The sequence below is a fragment of the Poecile atricapillus genome, chromosome W, assembly GCF_030490865.1.
Source record: "Poecile atricapillus isolate bPoeAtr1 chromosome W, bPoeAtr1.hap1, whole genome shotgun sequence".
NCBI lineage: Eukaryota > Metazoa > Chordata > Aves > Passeriformes > Paridae > Poecile > Poecile atricapillus.
This window is the reverse complement of record NC_081288.1, coordinates 61748576-61771623: the sequence shown is the minus strand read 5'-3', so window position 1 is coordinate 61771623 and position 23048 is coordinate 61748576. Positions and strand designations below refer to the sequence as shown.

The window sequence follows — 23048 nt, the reverse complement described above, 5'->3', positions numbered from 1 at the left end:
GGTCTACTACTTTTCCCCCTCATCTCCATTATTTAGATTCTTCCTTTAATACATGAAAGGACTTCCAGTTGTCAGTGTGAACTTTCAAGATTTTACGCAAAACAGGTGATCCTAACTTTCAGTTAAGCAACAAATCCTCAAAAAACTGACATAAAAAGCATATTCATTCTTAGTGATATCCACTGATTTGAATCATGAATCTGTTTAAGATCATATAGTGGAGGTTTTCCCCAGAGATGTGTTTTAGCCCTGTACATTTTCATGTGTTTTCTTCTAGTCTAGCAGTACTGGTTCAGTGGAGATCTAATGTGTATTTATGCTTTATGGGATACAATACAATACAATATGTATGTTTATATCAGAATATATGTGACTCTGATATGACCATCTTAGTACAGACAGAAGTTATATTAATACAAATTACAGCATTCCTCAGGCCCAGAAGATAAATAATTGTATGGGTGGGTAAAAGCATATTTTTGTTGTATAACACAACCACTCTGTCCTGCCAGGAGCAGAGGAAATGATACTGCTTTGTTAACAACAATATCGTTAACACAGTAAAAATTTTACGAGTAAAAAGCAATAGTACATAATGAAATTATTTCTTTCTTTCTTCATCAAATATTGTGGTTCTATTTCCACTGAATCCTCTGCTCAGTTCCAGATATGATAATTTTATCTTATGTTTCTTTTATTGTATTTTCTCCTGTACACTTCATTCATTTTCTGGAAGGTAGATGGAAAATGCCAACCTCCTTTCTTCTTGCTTCAGAGGTGCCTCATGCTGCTTTTCCTCTTATGCTGATCAGCTCCAGAAATAACCCTGCAGAGCCATTGCTTGGCTTTGATTCGAGAAATCCCTCTTCCTTCTCCACCCTGTCCTTTCTGGTTTCTCTACCTTCTCTCCACAGACACCAGACTAAACCAGTCTGTTTCCTTTCCTTATCTGGTGTTATTGTAATTACATAAGCATCACCTTGCACTCCCTTCTTCCTTCTCAACTTTGAGATTACTTCCCCCCATCCTCTCATGAGCCCAGTGATAATTTCCTTCAGCAGCTTGCTTTCTTCTCCTCAGTTATTGGAAGCAAAGGCTCCCCTGTTGCATATTTTTAGCCCACAAGTTAAGAGTGGCTCAACAGTTTCTTTTACTCATTGTTATTTAACCAAAAGTCTTAGTGATGGGAAGAAAATAGAAGGTATTTTAAATGTCTTTTGTAGGCTTGACTGGTTTCCAAGACCTGCAGCTTAAAATGAGAAGCCAGTCAGAGAAGAAAAAACTACTTTCAGAAAGTTCTTAAAAATCACAATGTAACAGTGTTTAGAAATTTCATTTTGTTTGTAGCAAAGACCTCTCAAAAGATGACAATGGAAAAGCCTAAGGCTCATGTAAGCTCAAGGCACCAAGCAGAAAATACAAACAGAAGTTTCACTTTACCAAGTAGAAAGCTGGAAGCACTGTGTACATTAATGTTGAAGAGTTTAGTGGTTATGAGAGAAAATGGAGTGATTATTGCTGATGTGTGAATGTTGCTGACATAATTTCCATCAGCAACAGCTCATGAAATCCAATTGCACAGGAGTCCAACTACCTTTCCTGTATCAGAAGATACTGGAGTACAGAGAGTTAGTGGGTCACACAGTTCATAGAAAGACACGGACAAGCAAAAAGCTATAGCGAAAATCTGTAGATTTATATGAGCCAAAATATCCCCATTTTTCAAACTATTGTATGAATGACTATGATATCAATTTTGCTCATTATATTGTATACATTATATCCTGTTTGCCTAATGTTTAGGCTTCATGGTGTGTCAAAAATGACTGAACAAATTGTGGCTTGTATGTGGCAAAGAAGAGTTTATTTAGTATATGAATTCAAGAAAACAATAGTCACTAATGAGATTATATACTAGCTGATTATTTTGTGTGTGTGAATTTGATAAAACAGCATGAACTAGGCAGATAATGAGGTGTAATGTCCTTCAATATTGTTCTTTTATAGCACTTGAAAATTTCATATTCCACTCTCTGTATCTGAAAGAATCTCTGCTTCTCATAATGGTGGGCAGATACCCAGGTCAGGTGCTTAACTTGACAAAACCTAAGGATTTTTCTTGAAGCCTTCTACCAGTCATGGTGCAATTAATCTATTTGACACAGATTAATCAGAAATCAGTGATATATATATTATAATATATATATAAATATACTATATACTATATATATCTTATGTATTATATATCATATATTATTGCCTATCTCAATGAAACCAAGTCACCTCCATTTCTCAGCAGAATCTCTTCTTCAAATTCAATGAAATGTTCAGCAGGTCAAATAAATAATCAATTAACAAGTCAAATCTTTTAAATTGGCTTATTTAGCACCGGTAAGTTATCAGTTAAAAGATTCCAAGTGGGGTCTCTTCCATATTAAGTGCTCTATTTCACTCGGATAATTTCAAAACCAACTGGTACAGCATAGGCACAGCTGATACAACTTGTCTGCAAACATACACAGGTCAAAGCACAGGGCTCTGACTCCTGAGAGGGGTCTGCTTGGCTCATTCAGGTTGTGTGCAGCTCAGTCATTTTAGGCACCTTCTGAGGCTTACAGGAGCTCTGTGGGCAGCTTGACCATCTGTGCAGGGTGTGCTGTGTGTGTCGGGCAGAGCACTCACCCTTCCAAACACAAGTTTTTGTTTGGTTTCCCAGTGAATGAAGCTCATGGTGCTGAGTCATATGGCAGGAGAATGGAGGCAGTGAAAGTGTGACAGCCGTCACCCGGGACGGCTGCCAGGGAGGGATGAGGGGTGTTCCCAGCAGTCCTGTAAGCTCCGAGCAGGGCCCAGAGCTGTGAACTCTCTCCCTGGCCCCAGCCTTGCGGATTGTTCCCCTTCTGTCCGCAGCTGACCAGGGAGTGACCAGAGGTGGCTGGTACCTGTGGTGGTGTAGCCACGAGGACAGGAGACCTTTAGGAAAGGACCTCATTCATTAGCTGTGAGATTGGACAAATCTGTAAACTTTACAATGTAGCTAATACAACTTTATATGAAGATAAACAAGATAATGGCAATTTAGCCACGTACTCATACAATTAAAAAAAGGGAGATATTGTGCCCTTAATTATTCAAGTTAAACCTTCAAGGAAATGAATAGGATGCTGGAGGGCACAGGTCATTCACATTATAAGAAATGAAAAGCAGATTTGATTTAAGTTTCCTGGTGCAGCCAAGTTAACAGTATAGCACTCTGCTTGTTTACATTGGACAAGTTGGAAAAAGCCAAAATAAAAGCTCGTTTTGAAAGAAGGGTTGAATGTTTCCTGGAAATGGCAACACAGAAAAATCCTGCATAGAAACCGGCCCTATGTCTTTTTCCTGCTTTACATCTGAATGGACACAAACCAGGCAATTTTCATGAAACATGGTAAGAAGCTAAATGTCACTTGCTGCATCAATTTCAGAAGAGTCTGGAATTGGAGTGAAATATCCAAGAAAGAAAATATGTGGGTAATACTGTAGGACTGAAATAATTATAATTTAGAATACAATAGTTTTACTATAGCACAAAAATTGTTTAATACCAATGTGGATAAAAAAAAATCTTTGTCATTAAGGTCTGAAATCTGAGGATACCAACCCATTTCTATACATGACATTAAGCTCAGGAGAGCTTCTGTAGACCTTTTGATCTGCTAACTTCTTTTGCAGTATGGAATAGAGAGAGGGCTAGATGAAGACAAGCTGAAGTAAATGTCTAATAGCCACACAACAGCCAGAAAAGAAATGGCCCTGGAAAGGTCTAGAGTATGATTCTGAGTCTGAGCATCCTGCAGCTGCTACTCCCTGCTGGGTTTTCAGCACAGCTCACATGGCAAACCAGAGACACTGACTTAGCAGGATTTTACGGGCATGGGCAATGTGATGTGGATGAGCTTTGCTGGACTGTGGCCCATCCAGCAAAAGATGCTGTGTGAAACAAATGTAGGAAGATACTGCCAAGGTGTAAATTTGGCTTGAGTATGCTTATTACATTAACCTTGTAACTGTTCCAGGTGAAACAAAATGCATTGGATACTTTTGGATAAGATTTGGATTTGTAAATCTGGTGCAAATAAATTTTCAGAACCTAATTATGCCATAGGATTCCACTCACTGTGGGTAGGCTGCAGGCATTTTTACCGAGCTCAGTATAATACCCACAGATGCATGACAAAGTCTTGAGTCTTCAGTCCCCTCTAGATGGAAATGCTCTGAACTATGAAACTCCTATCACTTTCATTTTGAGGCTGTTTGGTATGAATGCCAACATAATTCACCTGTAGGAGCTTTTTCTTTATCTGCTATCTTGCCCATCCCATAAAATATCATGGCAAAAGGAAAAACAAGGCAGCTGGCCTATGGCATCAAATACAGAATAATGAGCTGAGAAGCCCATAAAGAGGGAAATGTAATCTTTGTTCTGCCTGTACCAGATTCCCTGAATGATTTCATACTGAACTATCTGTGTCTCCATTTTTCTGCCTTTTGGATAAATATTATCTCAGTGTACCTCAGCAATATGCTATGTAGCTAAAGTTCCCCATATTTCCAAATGCTGTTGGGGAATTTGAATGCTGGTGCTGTGTAATTCAGAAAGAGAGACCATCATTCTGTATAGCAACTTTCCGGTGGCCCATTTTCTAGAAACAATCTAATTTCTAGGTACAGAAGAGAAAGTAACTATGAGAAACATGCAGAGCAACAATAGCACTGTGGATTCCTGCTGAGAAAGAGAGACTTTTGAAAGATTCAGGGCTATGGCCAGAGGCCCCATCCAGCTGGGACACTTCACCTGCCCATCTTTGACAGAGGCTGGGGCCTGGGAGTGATCAACCTTCATTATCAGAAGCAAAACAACCAGAACTACAAGGTTTTTAGCATATCGTTACGAATTCAAAGCCAGGCCTATTCTGATGGAAAAATCTTCCTTAGGAATGTGAATTGTTTTGGGCAAAATAATCAGGCTTCTTTCCTGGCAGAGATTACTATTTGCATCAAAAATTAGTGTCATCCGCCCACTCAGTTTCCAGCTCAAAGCCAAGCATTTCATTAGCGAAGTGAGAACAGAGATGCCTGGCTGGAGGAGCTTCGGCAAACAAACCTGCCGGTATCGCCAGAAAGGTGGGAGAACTGTGTGCTCCTGCGGGCACGAGGGTCGCGAGGACCACCCAGGGCCAGAAGAGGAACGAGGACATCTCATTCCTGTCTGGGAAAGGGAAATATGTGCAAAGGCAAACGAGCCAGCCCAGACAGCGGGATGAGCCCCTTCCCCGGGAGGGAGGCCTTGGAAGCTGCGTGCAGAGCCCTTGTGCGTTGCGTGTGCAAGCGCCGTGCGTGTTGACAGCGTGAGTGGAGCTGTGTGCGGGGACAAGCTGTGCGTGTGGAGCCCTGTATGGGCCGGGGGAAAGGCCCGTGTGGGCCGGGCACCTCGACGGCGCCGTGTGCGCCCGCAGTGCCAGCGCAAAGTGCGAGGGCAGGGCGTGTGTGCTGAGCCTTCGCGGGCGAGCAGGAGTGAGAAGAGCTGTGTGCACGGGGGCGAGAACCGAGTGTGTGCGTGTGGAAAGGAGAGCACCGAGTGTGTGCGTGTGGAAAGGAGAGCACCGAGTGTGTGCGTGTGGAAAGGCAATCACGAGAAGCGTGTGTCCACATAACGAACGGGTGTGCGAGGAGGGACGGCGCGTCAGGGTGTGTGGGTGTGAAGGGGGAATGCGGAGAAAGGGGTACGTGCACAGGAGGGTGTGTGTGTTTGTGTGTGTGTGTGTGTGTGTGTGTGTGTGTGTGTGTGTGTGTGTGTATGAAGGGGTATGTGCACAGGAGGCGGTGTGTGTGTGTGAAGGGGTATGTGCACAGGAGGCGGTGTGTGTGTGTGAAGGGGTATGTGCACAGGAGGCGGTGTGTGTGTGTGAAGAGCTGCGTGCACCGGAGGCGGTGTGTGTGTGTGAAGGGGGTACGTGCACCGGAGGCGGTGTGTGTGTGTGTGAAGGGCTATGTGCACCGGAGCCAGTGTCCCTGTGTGTGCCGAGAGCAGTGCCCGCACACCCGCCGTCCCCCCGTGCTGCCCGGGGCGGGGCCGCTGACGCAGTGCGGCTGCAGCGGGCGGACGCGCCGGCCCCGGCGGGGCGGGGGTCGCTGACCGGGGCCGTGGCTCGGCCCGCCGGTGGCTGACTGACAGCGCTCCACGCCCAGGCGCTGGAAGGGCTGGGCTGGGCTGGGCTGGGCTGGGCCGGACCGGGGCGGGTGGGAGGGAGGAGGAGGAGGAGAAGAAGGAGGAGGAGCGGAGCGAACCGCCCTACGCTGCCGCGGCTCCTACCTATTCATTCAGTCACCTAAAATGGCTGGAGAGAGGAGGTGGCGGGGCAGGAGGAGGAGGTGAGGGGGGAGCCGCAGCAGTGCCCCCACCTCCTTCGCGGCCCGGCGGAGCTCCCGGCGCGGCTGCGGCCGCCCCTGGCCCGCGGCAGCATGTCGGCCGGCCCGGACGAGAGCTCGGTGCGGGTGGCGGTCAGGTAAGCGCGGCTCCTGCGGGCCGGGTGCGGGCGGCGGGGCCGCGGCGCGCTCCCAGCGCCCACCCGCCCGCCGCAGCAGCCAGGCACTTCTCCCCTGCGCTGAGGGATCGCCTCTCCCCGGCGCCTGCCGAGCCTCTTTTTCCTCACAGCAGTAGGAAATAGCCAAAGGAGAGGGGAAAACTCCCACCGTTCTGAGGTCCTTCTCAGTCATTTCTGTCTAATTTTGAGCAGTGACCCTAAAAATACTCCGACTAATTATAGCCCGATGCTGCTAGTGCTTACTCATGGAAGCAGAGCAGCCCCTGGACTGTGGCGATGCCGTTTGCATCAGGGAGCTTTACGAGAGTGGATCCTGGCACACGGATATTTTTAGAAGGATAAAGGCTTTTATCCCGCGGAGGCTGTGTCTAACCTCACATACCAGAGGGATGGACTCCCATAAGGCTGCTCACAGTACATAGGAATTAGGTGTATGTAGAAATCATGATGGGAGGGGAGCTTAAATAATTTTAAAACATCAGTTAATTCAAATTACTCTTTAATCAGAGATAAAAATCTGCTGTTCATCCGTGAGCTCTTGGCTCTTCTGGATTTTCTATGTGAAAATACTATTTTATTGTTTGAAGGGCTTCCAGTTTAGCCCGTGGATGCCTCAATTTTTAAGATGTCTTTATGCAATTGAAGCATGAGGAGAAATACATGTATATGTGCATATATCTATGTCTGTTTATGTGTATGTACATCAATATTTGGGGTTTAATTGTGATACTGTCTGTTGATTTATTTCTTTACTTTAAAGAGGTTTCTTTATGCTGGCACACTTGGAGTATTACAACACAAGAAATCAGACCTTAGGTGAAGGTCTGTTTGTCTCAGTGGTCCTTGGACAGTCTTGCATTAGAGAATTCAAGGGTTGTTCGGGAAGATGAAGAGAGTGATTTCCTAGGTCTGTTTTGTTTTCTCTAAAGGATGTAGAAATTAGCGATGTCACTGCGTGCTAGTGTTGGTACATGGTGTAGAGGGGACGGTGCAATAACATTTTCAGTAAACAGAGAGGCACCACCCCTGCATGGTAACATGGGGTGTATGCTGCGGTTGTTCATTAAAGTCTGATTGCAGCAGCATTTTCTGTTGGGAGATGTTTTTGTGAGTGCTATCTGTTGAAGCATTTTTCACATCATGTTTAGGGAGGTACTATTCTAAAGCATAATTAGGCTGTATTTTTAAAAAGGAAAATATGAGGTAGGTGTAATCCTAAAAATAGGGTGTGTTACAGGTTTATAGACTGCTCTTATTTCATTTGAAGAAAATATTAAATATGTTCTGAGCCAAAATAAATAGTGATGTAGAAGTTCATTTACAAATACAGAGATTTGTTGCATCTTGGAATTAAATAAAAAACCTATTGGTAGAAATGCATTTATAATTGTAGGTGTGTGATGAATAGATTAGGAGTAATACATGATAAATAATTTGTAGTAAAAAGTTACCCAGCTGTAGTTCTTGACAAAAAAATCCCTAATGTTATAGGGTATATTTCTACAGTATAGTTGTCTAACTAACATTTTGTGCCTGAGTTCACTAATGGTGAAGCATTGCCTTTTCCCTCCTGTCTACTTTCTTCCTTTTGACAAATTAACTAGTCATGTACAAGATTCCCCCTTTCTGTTTAGAATTCATGAACAAAAGCATGCACAATAATTGTTTTTGCACCAGTAGCTCTTTGTAGATGTTTTTCTTTTATTTCTGATTGTGTATTTTGTGCAGTCCTATAATTCAACTGATTTTGTATCTCTGTGTCTATTGGTGCCATGCTGTACCGTGCATTATGAATATTACATTCTGTTTCCTTGTTGGTTTTGCTCTCCAGCTCTTTTTGTCAACTTAAGCTTAGTTCAGTGATGATCTCCACAGTTGTGATGAATTAGTTGTTGTGTTTTGTATGTATGTTTCTGAACAAGGCTTGCTCTACAGCTGGACCAGCTTTTTGCAGCCCCTGTGGTTGCAAGATATACTGCAAAGGCATGAATTTGTTTAGACTTTAAATATAGGTTACAGAATAGACATCACTGAAATTGTTTAGCAAATTGTTTTTCCAGAACCTGGTTGTCTCACCTAATTGTATCCAACAGGAATGAAAAGTACTTAGTTCTTTCCAATTAGCACCAGCTTTAAGCTATCATCTTGTATGCTAATTTCTCCCCATTTTCTTCAGTGTAATAATGGGTTTGTGACTGATGAGCTCCGGTTTAGTGAAGCATGAAAGCTGGAAATAGTTTGGCAGATAATCCAGTAACTAGTGTTAAATTTCCTAGTTAAGAAAACATTTTTCTCTAGTCACCTACCACTGAAAGACTTGTAGATTTTGTGGATGATGGTGTGTAATTTTGGCAAAGAGCTTTGCTCTCTGTGTGACTGTGTGTATAGTGTCTGTTTTCAGATAAAGTCGGAGAGCCCCCATGATAGAAAACAGTTATCTGATTAGAGAACTTTCTTTTAAATGTGAAAAACTATCTTTTTTGTGAGTCTAAAATTTCCATCTTGCTTTTTTAAGTGTTTTTTCAGCTAACATTTGACAAGAAGGCTATGAAATGTTATCAATGGCTTGGGCAACTGTTTCATGTTCAGAAAAGGATGTAGATTGTAGTTTCTAATCCTTGTCTCTTGCCACTTTAGTGTTGTCCACCAGCAAAATACAGTATGTTGGCTTCTGGCATGTTGGGTAGATGAGGTTCTCACCTAAGATTTAGATCCTCAACAGCCAGTGGTCTAGGTCTGTTACAGCACTTTAGAGCAGTTCTATGACCCATGGAAGGGGCTGCATGGGGTCACTGCACTCAGAAGTGTGCAGTTTACTTTTACCTTTTTACCAATCAGACCTGAGCTGGTTGCAGGAATGCAAATGGCTCCAACAGTTGTCCTTGCTCCATGTGGCTAGGGGTCATGCCATTAGGATGTTCTAGCAGTGGTGATCTAAGAAGACAAAGTTTCAGTCCTTTGCATTTTTGGATACATGTTAAACAAAGGACCTTCTGGAGAACAGTATTGTTTGGGTAGGTGTAACCAGCAGTCTTATATGGAGGACTATACCTGATTAAGCATGGAAAGATGTCTGTTGTGTCTTCTCCATAACAGGATCCAAATAACAATGTAGAACATTGAAGGAATTGTCTGTCTTCCAGCCCTTCAAAGGTGAAAGATCCTTGATCCACTCTGACTCAGTGGTGGCCCTGGATGTATAGATGATAAACTTCAGTGTTGATTTGTTAGAGATCCGTTACAGAAGAAGGTCCTAAACAGAAGAAATAAGTACAATGTGAAAAGATGAACTGCTGTACAAGCTGACCAGTAGTCAAGAGATAGTCACTCTGACATGCTTGGCTGACACCTCAGGTGGAGTGGAGAATAAAAGAACATGAGGTACCAGTTGGAGAACCAGAAGAGTTTTGGCAATTGGGCATGTTCTCATAAAAGATGGAGCCCAGTTGAAACTGTTAGTGGGCAGAACACAAAGAAGCTCCAGGGGAGGGTGTTTTATAATTAAGCCTGTTTAATATCTGTAAAGAGCAGAGTAGCAAAAGTTTCCACTTTTCATCACCCTGGCTATGTCTGTGTCTATCTACCTTCTTCCCTGCTTTGGCAAAAGTGCTTCATCTGCTGTGATTGACATATGCTTTGTTTCATCCCTCAAGTGAAGAACAGGAGTGTTGCTACTCTCCTCCTCACCTGTGTAGAGAGGCTCTGGGATCTGGGCACCCAGTTCTGCCTTGAGAGGTCTAAAAAATTTCCTTTTCATGCTTACCCTTTAGGTGTCTGCAATATGTTGTGACACTGCTTCACAAAAGTGAGGTGTTGATGTTTGCCAAGTATGGCATCTGTGTGCAAAATGTCATGGATCTACTCATGAACGTTTTTTTAGTAACAGTAGCAGTAATAAGTACAGCTGATGAATTAAAACCACACGGCTTCTGTTTCTGGTTTTCCAAAAGGGAGATGAAGTATGCTGGAAAAACACATTGGTTAATAATTCAATTTACTGGAGATTAGGGATTTTTACAACTAAAGCTTAGTGTGGCATGGTGTTAGAATACAGTGTTGACTTTTTATTAGACAAGTGGGATATTTTAGTTTCCCTTTGCAAAGCTTTGGTATGGAGTTCTTTTCATACCCCCAGTTCTTGAACTGTATCATCAGTTGGTTGTCTTACATAGGGCTTTTTATCTACTTCACTAGTTTCTGTGTGGGGTTTCGTTTTTTTTTCTCCCCATATGGAATCTGCTGTTTATTGTCATGCTGCCCTCTACCTTTTCACATTTTTGCATTCTTCTTTTTAAGCATTTTCTTTTAAGCTTTCATAGTGAGGTTGTTTTCCTCTGTGCTAGATCCAGCTACTGTTAGATACACTAGGAAAGAGGGAACTGAGTGAAAGGAACCTGTCTATTTTAGACAAGTGTGTTTTGAAGCACTTTAATGGCAGCTGAGATTGATTTTCTTCCTTGGGCTGCTGTTGTGGAGGTGTGTTAAAGCTTCCCACCATGAACAGATCCTCAGATGCCAGATGAATGGACATATATTCTGTGGTATATATTATAAGATCTGGAGATACTAATTTAATGCTTCTCATACAGGCTAAGCATTCTCATAAATCATTCTGCAAATAGAGAAGCAACAGCAATAGACTACAGTACTATCTATTGGTTCCTTAAAATGAACCAAACTTTTTATTGTAATAGACAGTAATTAGAACCCATCTGTAATCAGCTGTAGAAGTTTTTTTGGGAAAATATGCAACTGTGTTAATGAAGTTCAGCAGCCTGTAAGTACACAACAATGTGTACTTAAAATAAAAGAGAAATTATCAACAGCATCAAATAGCAAGGTGTTGGGAAATAACTCTTCTGCATGGAGTCTATTAATGGAAAGCTACAAAAATCTTGTTTTTGAAAGCTCCTGTTGCCTATCTTTTTGTTAGTTTTGATGTTTTTCTTTGCTCTCTGACTTAAACAAACATCCCCTTGTCCTTCTCTGAAACTTTACCCCGTTGGTATGTTTTGCATTTTAGCTGAAGAGAAGACACGGCACCATCTGCTGCTGAGTTAATTCTGGTTTCATAATATGTGACTTGATCATCCGTTACTGATATTGCTTGGGGCAGGCTGAAATCTGTGGTCTTGCTTTCTAGGAAATAAACTTCCCTTTTCATCACTTGTGTTGTAAACACAAACTCATTCTTGGATGGAGGGAAAAGAAATCCTACTTGGACCTTTCCCTTAATGCCATATATTCCTTGCCAAAAGATGGGTATCTTGAATTTAGGAAGAAGAAAAAGCAATGGGTGGTGTACCTCATCAGTCTGCTGATGCTTTTGGATGCATTATTTTTTTAACTTGTCTCTTCCCAAAGTTTGTAGAAGACTTGGGAGTTTACTTTGCTTTGAAAAACCATTGAGTTAGTCACTAATTTCCATTTAATGGTGTTTCCTTTACTACTTGTGATCTGTTGGGCTAGACATTACTTTATTACTGAACTCAGGGCTTCACATTTTCAGGTTTACTGTGTAACATCTGAAAATTCTTCTGCAGTAGTTGAATGACCCTTGTGCATGGGATCAAGAGTCCTGCTCCCTCCCTCTGCTTTCCCTGTTTTCCCTTGATTTGCTTTAAGCCTTTTATAGATTGTCCTTGCTGCCCACTCAGAGATGGCTCTTGGAATTCTTGCTTTCATGCTCTGTTGCCTGACTACTGCTGGTGAAATCAAGCAGCTTTAGGTGCTTTTTTTTAATTTAAGGAAAATACAGCAGAATACGAAATATTTGTGGTGGCTAGAGAATTTTTTGTTATGCTAATATTATTTCCATGTAAAACACTTTTGAGAAGTGTCATTTGAATTAGTGAACAATAAAGTTTAATTATAAATCAAACCAGATCTGAACAAGTCTAGCAAGAGTAACTACATGAGCTGTGCCTTTTTTTTGTGCTCTCTTTCTCTTCTCTTGAGTAGTTTTAAATATTTGTTAATTTTCTTCCTATTCTTCCTTGTGGGTTTTTTTTTGTTGTTGTTTTGGGGGGGGAATGTTTGGTTTTGTTGTTTCTTTATTATTATTTTTTTGTGGTTCTGTGTTAATTTCTACTTTTCCCTAGTGAAATATATCTGCTCCAGTGTAAGGGGAGAAATGCTGCCTTATTTTTTAAAAATGGTCTTGTTTAATGTGTTTATTATAGCAACAAGATACAAATGGAGACTATTGAAAAGATAAGGTTAATGTCACAGTGACTTTGATGCATAAAGAAACAAAACTTTCAAAATGGATTCTAAAATGTGAAAACCTGCTGATTCAGAGCTTATGATTGATTAACATAAAATATTTCATGAATAGAATCTGAATGGAAATAACGAGTGAGGAGCGAGTACCATCTGTTTCTTTATTTTAGTTCCTTTAGTAGTTTCCTCAGCAGATTTGGTAGAGTTGGCCACTGCTGGAATAATTATTTTTTGGTGTAAAGAATTTTTTTTTCTTTAATCATCTGGCAAATGCACGTTGGGACAGTGCACCCTTTAAGCATGTTTACATCTTTAAGTCCACCTAACAAAAATGGATGACTTATCCCTTGAGCCTGTTTGCACTGAAGCTTCAACACAGAAGGCTGAGAGCAACAAACCTTAGTAACAGGTTATGATTGTTCTACTATGCACAGAAAATTATATGCATTCAAACTGAATAGTGCACTTCCATTGTTTAATTTAAAAATGGACTAAAGGATTTGTTGTCTAGGTAATTTAGTGTCTCATTGTTGACTCTTGCCTGTATGCTGCTGTAGGAACTCTGCATAGTTCAGTTGGTTAGCAAATAACTGTCTCTTTGCAGGACATTTTAGATTTAATGTAATCTTAGCATACTAGCTCTCCAATACTCCAAGTTTCTTGTAACGCTTCCTCTGGATCTTGTAGCTTTGAAGGATACTTAATTTCCTTTTCCTTTCTGTTCAGCATAACTGATCCTGTAAAAGCATGAGTAAAGCAACATTGTCAAGGTAAGAGTTAAAATACTGTAGCATGCTATAGCATTACCAGTTCAGCTCCCAGAGTTGAACACATGGAATGTTATCGATAATAGGACTAGACAGAAAATATTTCCCTTTTGTGAGACATCTCAAAGTCTGACACTATCTTTTCTGCTGTATTCTCTCTTGATAATAGAAGAGTTTGATCAAACAGGCTTCTCTGATTACTGGGTCTAATCTCATCTGGGGCCTTGAAAAAAGGCATTTCACATCTCAAGTAAATTCTCCAGCCTCTTGGTTATTATCTTTAAGCTGTGTATTTTTTCAATGAGCTGTTTTTTCCTTCCATTTCTAATTGTTAGATATCCTTTGCTTAATACTGTTAAAACAAATTTAAGGTGACATATTAATCTGGAAAGCTGCATAGGCGTGAAGTACTAATGTCAGTCAGGAAACTATATTAAATACAGGATTTGTTGGCAGTGCTGTTTAAGAAGTTATGCAAATCACCGATAATAGGTTAAAGCACAAAAGAAGAGTTTATCCTCTAGAAATATATTGCAAATGATGAAATATAGTCTTGTATAATTTTGGGGTAACTAGCAGGTTTGCTAGGAAATTTCTCATGTACAGTAAAACCTCTAATATTGTATAAAATTTAGAAAGTGAGGTATCTGGGTTCCTTAAAGTATTTGGTACCATGCTGTGTGTGAAACTTCTTGTAATAGAGTAATAGAGAGGTAGACTGACTTTAGATGTGAGTGTATATATTTTATTCAAAATACCTAATGAACTTTGTTTCTCAACGTCAGTAATCCTTAGTATTCATTTTGTTGGAAATTTTTTCCCTTGGGACTAATTCGGAGGTGAGTCCAGAGACCTTTTGTGTCATTCTGAGTAGGTCATTATCCCAAAGTCTTAGAGGTGCTAATCACTCTCTCAGTAGTATTGATTTACCAACTGCAGCAGTGCCTCTGTCTTACTTTGTGCTTGATTCTGTCACAGGACACAATCCCTGTGTACCCATCTCCACCTGTGTGAGAATATGACAGGGGTATGAGTGTAGGTAGTAAACTTTTGTCTTTTTTTTTTAAATATTCTTTTCCTGCTTTTCCTTCACCATGCTCCCCAGCACTTTGTTTATTGTCATCTTAGAATTATGTCATAAGATCCTCAGGCCAAAGATGTAGCTTCAAAGTAAATACTTATGATATGAATAAAACATGATGTGATATCATGAGAAAACCAACTCTGCTGAAACACCTGAGTTAGTCATTACCTTCTGTGAAAAGTCTTACCATTAAAGATTCTGTGTATGGCTTTGTTTCTCCCTGTCCTCTTTGCTTATTTCTGTGAAGAGTAAAAAAAATTATTCCTGTACCAGACACTTTGATCTGGAGGAAGTAGCTGACTACTCTTATTTTTACCTGCTAAGCAAACCATACATTGCTTTAGTTGTCACTCTGCATAAGTTGTCCAGGAAAGGTTTATTTTACTCCTTAGTCTCAAATGCATTCTTTTTGAAGTCTAATCTTTAATTTTAAGTATATGTGAAATAATTTTTAGACTCTGTCTCTGTAATGTGAAGCCTTTGAATTTTTCCTTAAAATTATTTTCTATGCATATTACTTTGCAGACTATAAGTGTTGATACCATCTAAATTGTCTATCTGTATTTTCTTTTCTTAGTAAAAATCATATCATGCATGTGATTTACTGGTATCTTTGGGAAAGGCTGATGTGTTTATGAGCAAGCTGTTTGAAATGCATTGAAGACCAGAAAAATATTTTTATGCCAGGTTAAGGACGACTAAGTATCTGAATGCATATTTTCTAGAGGTGATCAAAATGAAAAAGATTCTACTTGTAAGTGTTTGAAGAGGCTGTAGATCAGAGGCAAGGCCACCTGTTCAATCTTTATCACTTAGAGTGCAGCTTATGCTTCTGTCTAATCTGATCAGTCAGCCCATCACTTAGGAACAATAAAATTGCCATTCTGATCTTTACAAGCAGAACTCTGAGTTCAGCAAAAGTGGATTGGTGTTCAGTAAGCTCTGAAAATGAGATGAGAGGACTGAATTGGTATTTGCAAGTAAACTATCTGACAGCTAAACATTAGTATAATTAAATGTTCTTTTTTCTTTTGTGTACTCCCAAAAAGATTTTATTTGAATTTGGCTTGAATTGAATTTGCAGTTGGGGGATGTGTCTGTAGGGTTTTTTTAATCTTTGTTTGATTCATTGTTTCAGTTTTCTGTTTTGTGCATATTTCTTTTTTTTTTTGTTTGCTCTCTTTCTTTCTTTGTCTTCCTCACACAGTATTCAAAGTGATCTACATTGTCTGGTCAACCCACTGTCTTGGCTCTGCATTTTAAAATGTAGCTTTAGATCTGTTTCATTATTGTTTTTAGCAAAGCTTGTAGGAGCAGATGGACCTTCCATTGTTCTCTAAATGTCAACAAGTGTAGCCATGGTATGCCCTGAAGAGGAATCATAGGCTTGTCAAGGTTGGAAATGAAACCTCCAATGAAACCTCCAAGAAACATTGTAGAGCTGAGAGTTTCAAATGAAAGTTCTTTGTTCTGTGCTTGCAGCCCCAGGAACAGGGCTGGCCCATGCCAGCTGGTCTGTGCTTCTGTTGATTTCCAACTCTCACGACTGCTGAGTGCAGAAATGCCTCTTTGGGAAGAGGGAACTTGCACAGAATGTTGTTGACCTACATCTTGGAAGATACTTGATTAAAAACAAAGGGCTGATGCACTCTCTGCTGCTGCTGTAGGCAAACGTTCAAGTAACGTACACATTTTTCATGAGCATGGAATGGCAGTGTTGTAGCAAAAGAAGAAACTCAGTGTATTTAGAAACTGGAGTCTTTAGAAAGGCGCAAAGAAATCTGTTTTTTGTTTAGTACTGCTGATTTCTAGTAGTAAGTTTTGGGTCCTGCTGCTCATGGAAAATGTGGACTGACTAAGAGGAATTGAAAAGAGGAGGGAAAGGGTTCTTTGTCTAGAAAACATGACTGGTTCCATGTGAGATATGAGGAGTGAAGATTTATAAGAGACATGTCCTAAAATACCAAGAGTCAAGTACTGAATGGAAGGGAATAAAATGTTCTTCATGCTCAAAGTGAAGCTGATAAAAAATATAGTAGATTTAAATTTCAGTAAGAAAAGTGAAAGAGAGGATAAAATATAATAAACAGACCAGGGAGAGAAATAAGCCTGTGTTTTGTCTATGGAGATATGAAATTGTCCATATAGGAAACTCTTCAGAACAGTTCAGACTGGTTATGGCCAAGAAGATTTTGGATTAATTGATAGTACTTTGGTCCAGAAAGGTTGATATTCCCAGTTTTTTTCCACCCCAATTGCCTGTAATTCTGTGAAGCTGCATGTAGGGTGCCAGGACCTGAATTCAGCACAATTGAATGATCCCATTCAAATGTCAGAATGTGTTCACAGAGGTGTGACAATGTCCACATGAACAGTAAAGCCTTACTGATTTGGAATGGTAAGCTTAGATTAATCCAAGTTTAAAGAGACCTCAGGAAGTCATCTGATCCAGCCTCCCCCACAAAGCAGTGGTGAAAATTCAGGTGAGGTTTGCAAGACTCTATCTAAAGTTAGGTCTAAGAAAAACCTCTGAGACAGAGATTCATCAGTGTCTATGGGCAACCAGAACTTGACTGTTCCAAATTTTGATGGTCAGATTTCTTCCTTATGCCCAGCTGGGATATCTCTTGCTTTGTTTTATGACTCTTGTGTTCCCAATGTGAATCTCAGAAAGGAGCTTGGACCTTTTGTCTTTGTAATCTTCTGCACTGGAAGAGAGGAGACAAGGCCTGGAAGCCAAGAAGATACTGAAGAGCTCTGTGCCTATGATCTGCTGGAAAGATGAGATGTGAGGGATGCAAAGGGGGTACATCCTCTTTTCCAGTTGAATTCTGAATATGGTAGAGCAGATTCTTGGAGGACTGACAGTCATCCAGTGATGCTGGTGATAGAGCTGCTATTAGGAGACAGTGTGTTGTAAGCGTACACAGGGTGAAGTACTGGAGGCTTTTGTTGTTTGTTTGCATGGTTTCTATACTCTTTCTGTGTAAAGTCTATTTTTCTCATCGTATGACCCACCCCTACCTGTTTTGAAGACTGTTTCATGGTGTGATATTGCAGCTGTGAAAGCATTTGGAGTGTGATTCAGTTTGGGTTAACAGTCTAACTTTTTTTTCCTAGCAGGAATTTGTCTGCATTTTCTCTGCCACCCCATCATTGTTTAATGCTTCTTTGCTTTTCAGATGTGCTCTCCTCAGCCATCTCATAGAATAATCTCTTTCCCTGTCCTGTGCTGTGACAGTTCATGTTTCATTCTTACATTTCTTCAGACAGTATCTTCTGTATGGCAGAAAGAAATGTGTACAATAATCAGTGGTTTATCACATGAAACATGTGATATTCTTGTGAATACAACCCAAATCATTGGTTACCTTGGAGTGGTTTCTTATGACTCTTCGGAAATAAATTATAATTTGTGCATTGTCAGTTTTTGTCTTGTATATGAAAAATGGACTTTTAAACTTTATTTATTAAAATTTGTATATTAATAAAATGCATGTGGAGCACTGGGCAGAGTTCGCATTCAGTTTGGTTTGTATTGCTGGATATCTGCCTAGTATGTGTAAGAGTTGTGTGGTTGAAGTTCAATCTGTTTAAAACAGAGGAACTTATTGGTGGACTGAATAAAATGCTTCAGAGTTCATATCTGTGTCTCTTGAATTTATATGCTTTTGATTTCTCAGATTCTAACTAGGAAATGCTACTGACTTCCAAATTTTATCAGATATGTCAAGGAAATATGAAAAACTGTAGTCTAGCTGGGGAACTAATTGCTGCTTTTATATTCTATAATTTATACATGCAGTTTTCACCTTAAGAAAACTTCTGTCCAAGGCTGTGTGTCTGTCCAGGGAATACCCGGTGGGACAGAATGCTTGCCATGTACTGCACTGCTGTAATGATAGTTGCTCTCCTGTTTTGCCACCTCCTTGGTGTAGAGGGGGATGATCACTCCAGCACAGCACATGTGTGTGAGGTCCTCTCCTTTGCTCACAAGTAACTTGAAGTGGTATCATGTTATTTTTCCATTCTGATAAAAAAAAATAAAATATAGGAGAAACTTTGGTGTTCAGGGGTCTCTTTCTGCCACAGCTGTTACCAGTACTGGGAATCCTCTGAATATACTACCATGTGTCAGGGTGGGTGATGCCACAGACCTTTTATGGGTCCTTGCTTCTGTGTGCCAGGCTGAGCTAATGCATGGTTAGGGAACACTGGCCACTTCACTGCCAAGACTGGAAATAGTCTGTGTGACTTGTTTTAGATATTTTTCTTCAGTACAGGGTTAAGATACAGAGTTGGAACTCTGTTTACTGCAGTTTATAGGGTCAGCTCTGGTGTTGGAGTAGCAGTGAACCCAACTTCTGAGTATGCATTCAGTGCTGAGGAGACTCCTATTGCTTATTGATCTAGGTACTATTGGAGCACAAAGGCATGGTATATCTCAATTACTTTGGAAATAGCTGTGAAGTTTTGTTTCTAAAAGAATTGGACATTCAAAGTTTTCCCTCTAGTCCTCCACAGCTGGATAGGGATGCCATGATGGTGTAGAACCATGGACTTTCCAGTTTCATTGTGAAGTCTGAAAGGTTCAAAGACAGCCAGAAATCATTTAATCTAATGCGTGAGTCTTTCTGGATGTCCTTGTTGCTCAGTTCAGTGTGCTTGTGACTGATGCAAAAATGAGAGAATTACAGATTACGTAATAAGGAGCTCTCTTGTGGGGTGTAGGGCTTTTTCTTTTAAAAACAAAAAGCTTTTTTTTTTTTTTTCCCTATTTTTTTGCACTTGAGTCTTGGTCTAGTTAAAATTGCTAGCTTAAATCGTTATCTTAGTTTAAATTTCTAGCTAAGGTAGGTAACAAAGGACCAGATTTCATTGTGGTTAGGGTTTTTTTATTTGGTTGGTTTTTGTTTGTTTTTTTGTTTAAGTCCCAGCAAGAATTGCTAGAGGTACTGAAGTAGTTTCTACTTTGTCAGCAAGTTTTGGGTGGAGTGTCACTGTTGGACTATTTTTCAGCTGTGGAATCTTTGTGTTGCTCCATTTTTGCTGCTGTTGCAAGTCCCCTCTGCCAACACCCTCTGCCAACACTGCTGCTGCAGATCAGACGTAAACAATTTAATGCATTGCAATGGCTTGGAATTGCCAGGGAACAGAGGGCTGAAGTCTTGTTTCTCTAAACAGAAAACTCTGATACCTTGAGGTTAGGATGGGGTATATAGGAAAGATACAAAAGACTGGGTAAATTTTTTGTCCATTCTGACACTCAATAACATGTTGTGTAACACTGGTGAACTGGATTTGATTGAGAATCTAATTTTGTGTTCTGTTAAAAGCATGATTGTATATGAGTTCTGACCTCAAATGCTGAGTCAAAGAAATCCTCTCCTTTCATTTGTGCTAGGTAATCCTGCTTCCTGTCCTGAATCTTTCTCACAGTTGCAATTTATCTTGTTCCCATTCTTTAGCCACTGAGCCTTGGTTCAGTGGTCTAGAAATGGTTAACACTAAGGTTAAGTGGAGTTGGGAAATAAGCTGTTTGTATTTTTCTGTGCTTCGCTAATTATTCATGTGATAGAGCTTACGTAAGGGCTGCATTACAGTTGTACTTCATTTGATGACAGAGTTCTGTATTTCTGTGTAAACAAAAGTCAAGTGATAAGGCATGGTCAATCAAAGTCTGTAGTTGAAACCAGGGAGAAAACAAGCTTTCCTGGGAGGATCTTAAGGTCATACTATCTGCTTAGCTGTCATGTTTCTTGAAAAAAAAAACCCAAACAAACAATAACAAAAATCCTCCATAAAAACCCAATCCTGACGGTATTTTATTTTAAAAACTTTTAAAAAGCTGCAAGAGCCTTCTTTGCTATCTTTCTTGCCTTAGCCTTTCTTCAGATTCAGTGGTGAAATCCCTTAAAACATTCAATTAGCTTGTAGCTTGAGCTAATAGGCAATCTTCTGGCTTCATGGTGCTGGTGAGGAAGACTATCAGAAACAGCTGTAAAGTTATGGATTATTATCGAGATATCTGTCTGTAGCTTTTAATAAATGTGTGACCCATTATGAAAGCTTTATATAAGCCTTAGTGTAATACCCTCCCTGGCCTTGAGGCACTACCATAATGCCATTAACACACTATTTTATATGAACTCACAGTTTTCCATTTCCTGGTGAAGTTCCTTCTTAGCTCCTGGAAGACCTTGTGAGCACTCCCTTCATGCACTGCCCTCCTAGGTCTGGTTAGCCAGAGAAGCTCTTCTGTTTTCTGATGTTAAGTGCTCACAGGAATGGGGTGCTTGGTCACAAATTTTGTGGCAGGTCTGTAACCATTGCAGTTGGTTTACAGATCAGGACTACAGCAAGGTAGTTACTATAAACTTAAATTTCTAAGGCAATTTGAAACAGTTAATATATGAATACTTAACTTGAAAGCATATGTGCTGCCTCCAGTATATAAGGGATTATGAACCCTTGATGCAGACAAACCACATGTGATTTGCATTGATGATTTCTGAGAGCAGCTGGGAAATGCCTGATTTAGAAGTATTAGTTGCCAAGAGGAGCTGATTTGAGTCAAGGCAAAAGAAATGGGTTTTGACCTTGAAGCAGCTTGTCAGGACAGACTTTACCTTATGTCCCTATGAGCTGTGGCCAGGCATTCAGCAGACAGGAATGATCCCAGGATCAGGTGTTGCTGCTTTGTGTGCACTGGAGCTGAGGGAGACTGCCCAGGCCAGCAGCTGCACAGAGCAGAAATGGAGTCAGAGCCACCCAGGCCTGTGATATAAAATGGGGATAGTTGCTTTCAATTTGTGTGAGCTACCCTGCTGCATGATATTTATTTTTATTTTTTTTTTTTGTGGTCGTTTGTTTTGTTTGTTTTTGTGAAGTGACTTTGCATTAATAGTTTTGGATTTCTGGTTGGATTTGTAATCTTATCAGGGAACCTGAGCTGTAATGAAAAATTAAGCCTACAGCTAGGACATGAAGCAGAAAGTGCTTAGCCTTGCTGTTAGGCCAGCAAGCCAAATAATGGTTGTCTAAAGCAGGTATAAGTAGCAAGGAAGTAGTTGGTTCTTAATAAACTCTATTCAGAGTATGCCATGAATCCTGTGCAGCTGTCAGTTTACACTGTGGTGCATGACCAACCATTGTTTCATGGATGTGTTCTGTCCTGGAGCTTATATTCTGGTGAAATGTACAAGTATTAATACTAGTGGTAATTCCAAACTGTAAGCTTGCTAATGCAGTAAGGTCTGCATACCAGTAGCAATTATACCAGGAAAATGACTGTATTTCCAGAATGATTTCCACACTGAATTTGTTTAGCCTCGGCAACAAGGAGCTCTTACCTGCCCTAGTGTGGAAGCTAAACAGTTACAAAATCCCACAGTCTTCTCTATTTTATATATTATCAAAAGTGAAGAATATGAAAGCAGTCCATGCTTTCCTGATGAGGTAGCAAAGAATTCTCTTTCATTTTCTCTTAGATTAAAATCTCCAGTGGTAAATTGGATATTGTAGTCACTATTTATATAGTGTCATATAAGCCCTTCTGGACTAAATGAAAGGCTGAGCATGTGAAATGGCAGCAGCTCAGCCCTAAGTGCAAGTGTTGCAGAGGAGAACTGTCTTCTAGCTTTGTGATGTGAATTTTTGTGTGGAAACTGAGTTTTCTGTGAGGTTCCACATTGCAGTGGATTTCTTGCACAGATGATGTTGAATGAGGACCTGATATAGCAGTACCAACTCCAAACTTGTTTCACCAGTCAACTGTGACAAATCCTCTTCTTTTGACTTCCTGTGTTACTTAAGCTCCAATTATTTTAGCTTTCTACTGGTATTCCATATAAATGCTAAATAGTCTCTCACTAACAATTTTTTTTCCTTGTCCCCTCTCTGCCACATCTGAAAGTCAGCCTGCATTTAGCTGAACAAAAGATTATGGCCTGTAGGTAACCCAAGTTTTCCACCTGGTTGAAACTTCATGGAGAGTGTTGTTTAGAATCAGCACTGAGAGACTTGCAAACTTCTCAGCTTTGGTGGGGATTGAAGAATGGAGGAAGGCTGGGGGAGAGTTTTGGGGTTGACAATTTATATTTGCCTGAAATGCTTTCAGAAAAAGAGCATCCAGCATTGAACTGAGCAATCCATTTGCAGCATGGCTCAGTGTGGGGAAAATGCTACCCACTGAATTTTTAGTGTAGTTTCCTGTGTTGTCCTGATTTTAACTAAATTTTTCAAGCCAAGACAGAGTAGTAAGGTAGTCAAATTTAGGATGCAGCTTAATACAGTGTCATTGCATAGGAATAGAAGGATGGACAAATTACCTCTGTTTGATGTTGTTGGTGCTGATATGAATGATTTTGTAGCCGTGCAAATGGAATG

General features: G+C 40.4%; 1 protein-coding gene across 10 annotated transcripts in view; it reads left to right on the top strand.

The window, feature by feature from the left end:
• Window positions 1–6326: 6326 nt before the first annotated feature.
• LOC131591617 (kinesin-like protein KIF21A) overlaps window positions 6327–23048 on the top strand; it is an 86441-nt gene continuing 69719 nt past the window's right edge. For 7 of the 10 annotated variants that reach the window (XM_058862489.1, XM_058862488.1, XM_058862485.1 and 4 more), the window contains exon 1: window positions 6328–6548. In XM_058862489.1, coding sequence (XP_058718472.1) covers window positions 6505–6548 — 44 coding nt within the window. In that variant the 5' untranslated portion in view covers window positions 6328–6504. Of the gene's footprint in view, window positions 6549–23048 lie in introns of all 10 variants that reach the window. The other 3 variants (XM_058862490.1, XM_058862494.1, XM_058862491.1) reach the window with 2 other exon arrangements.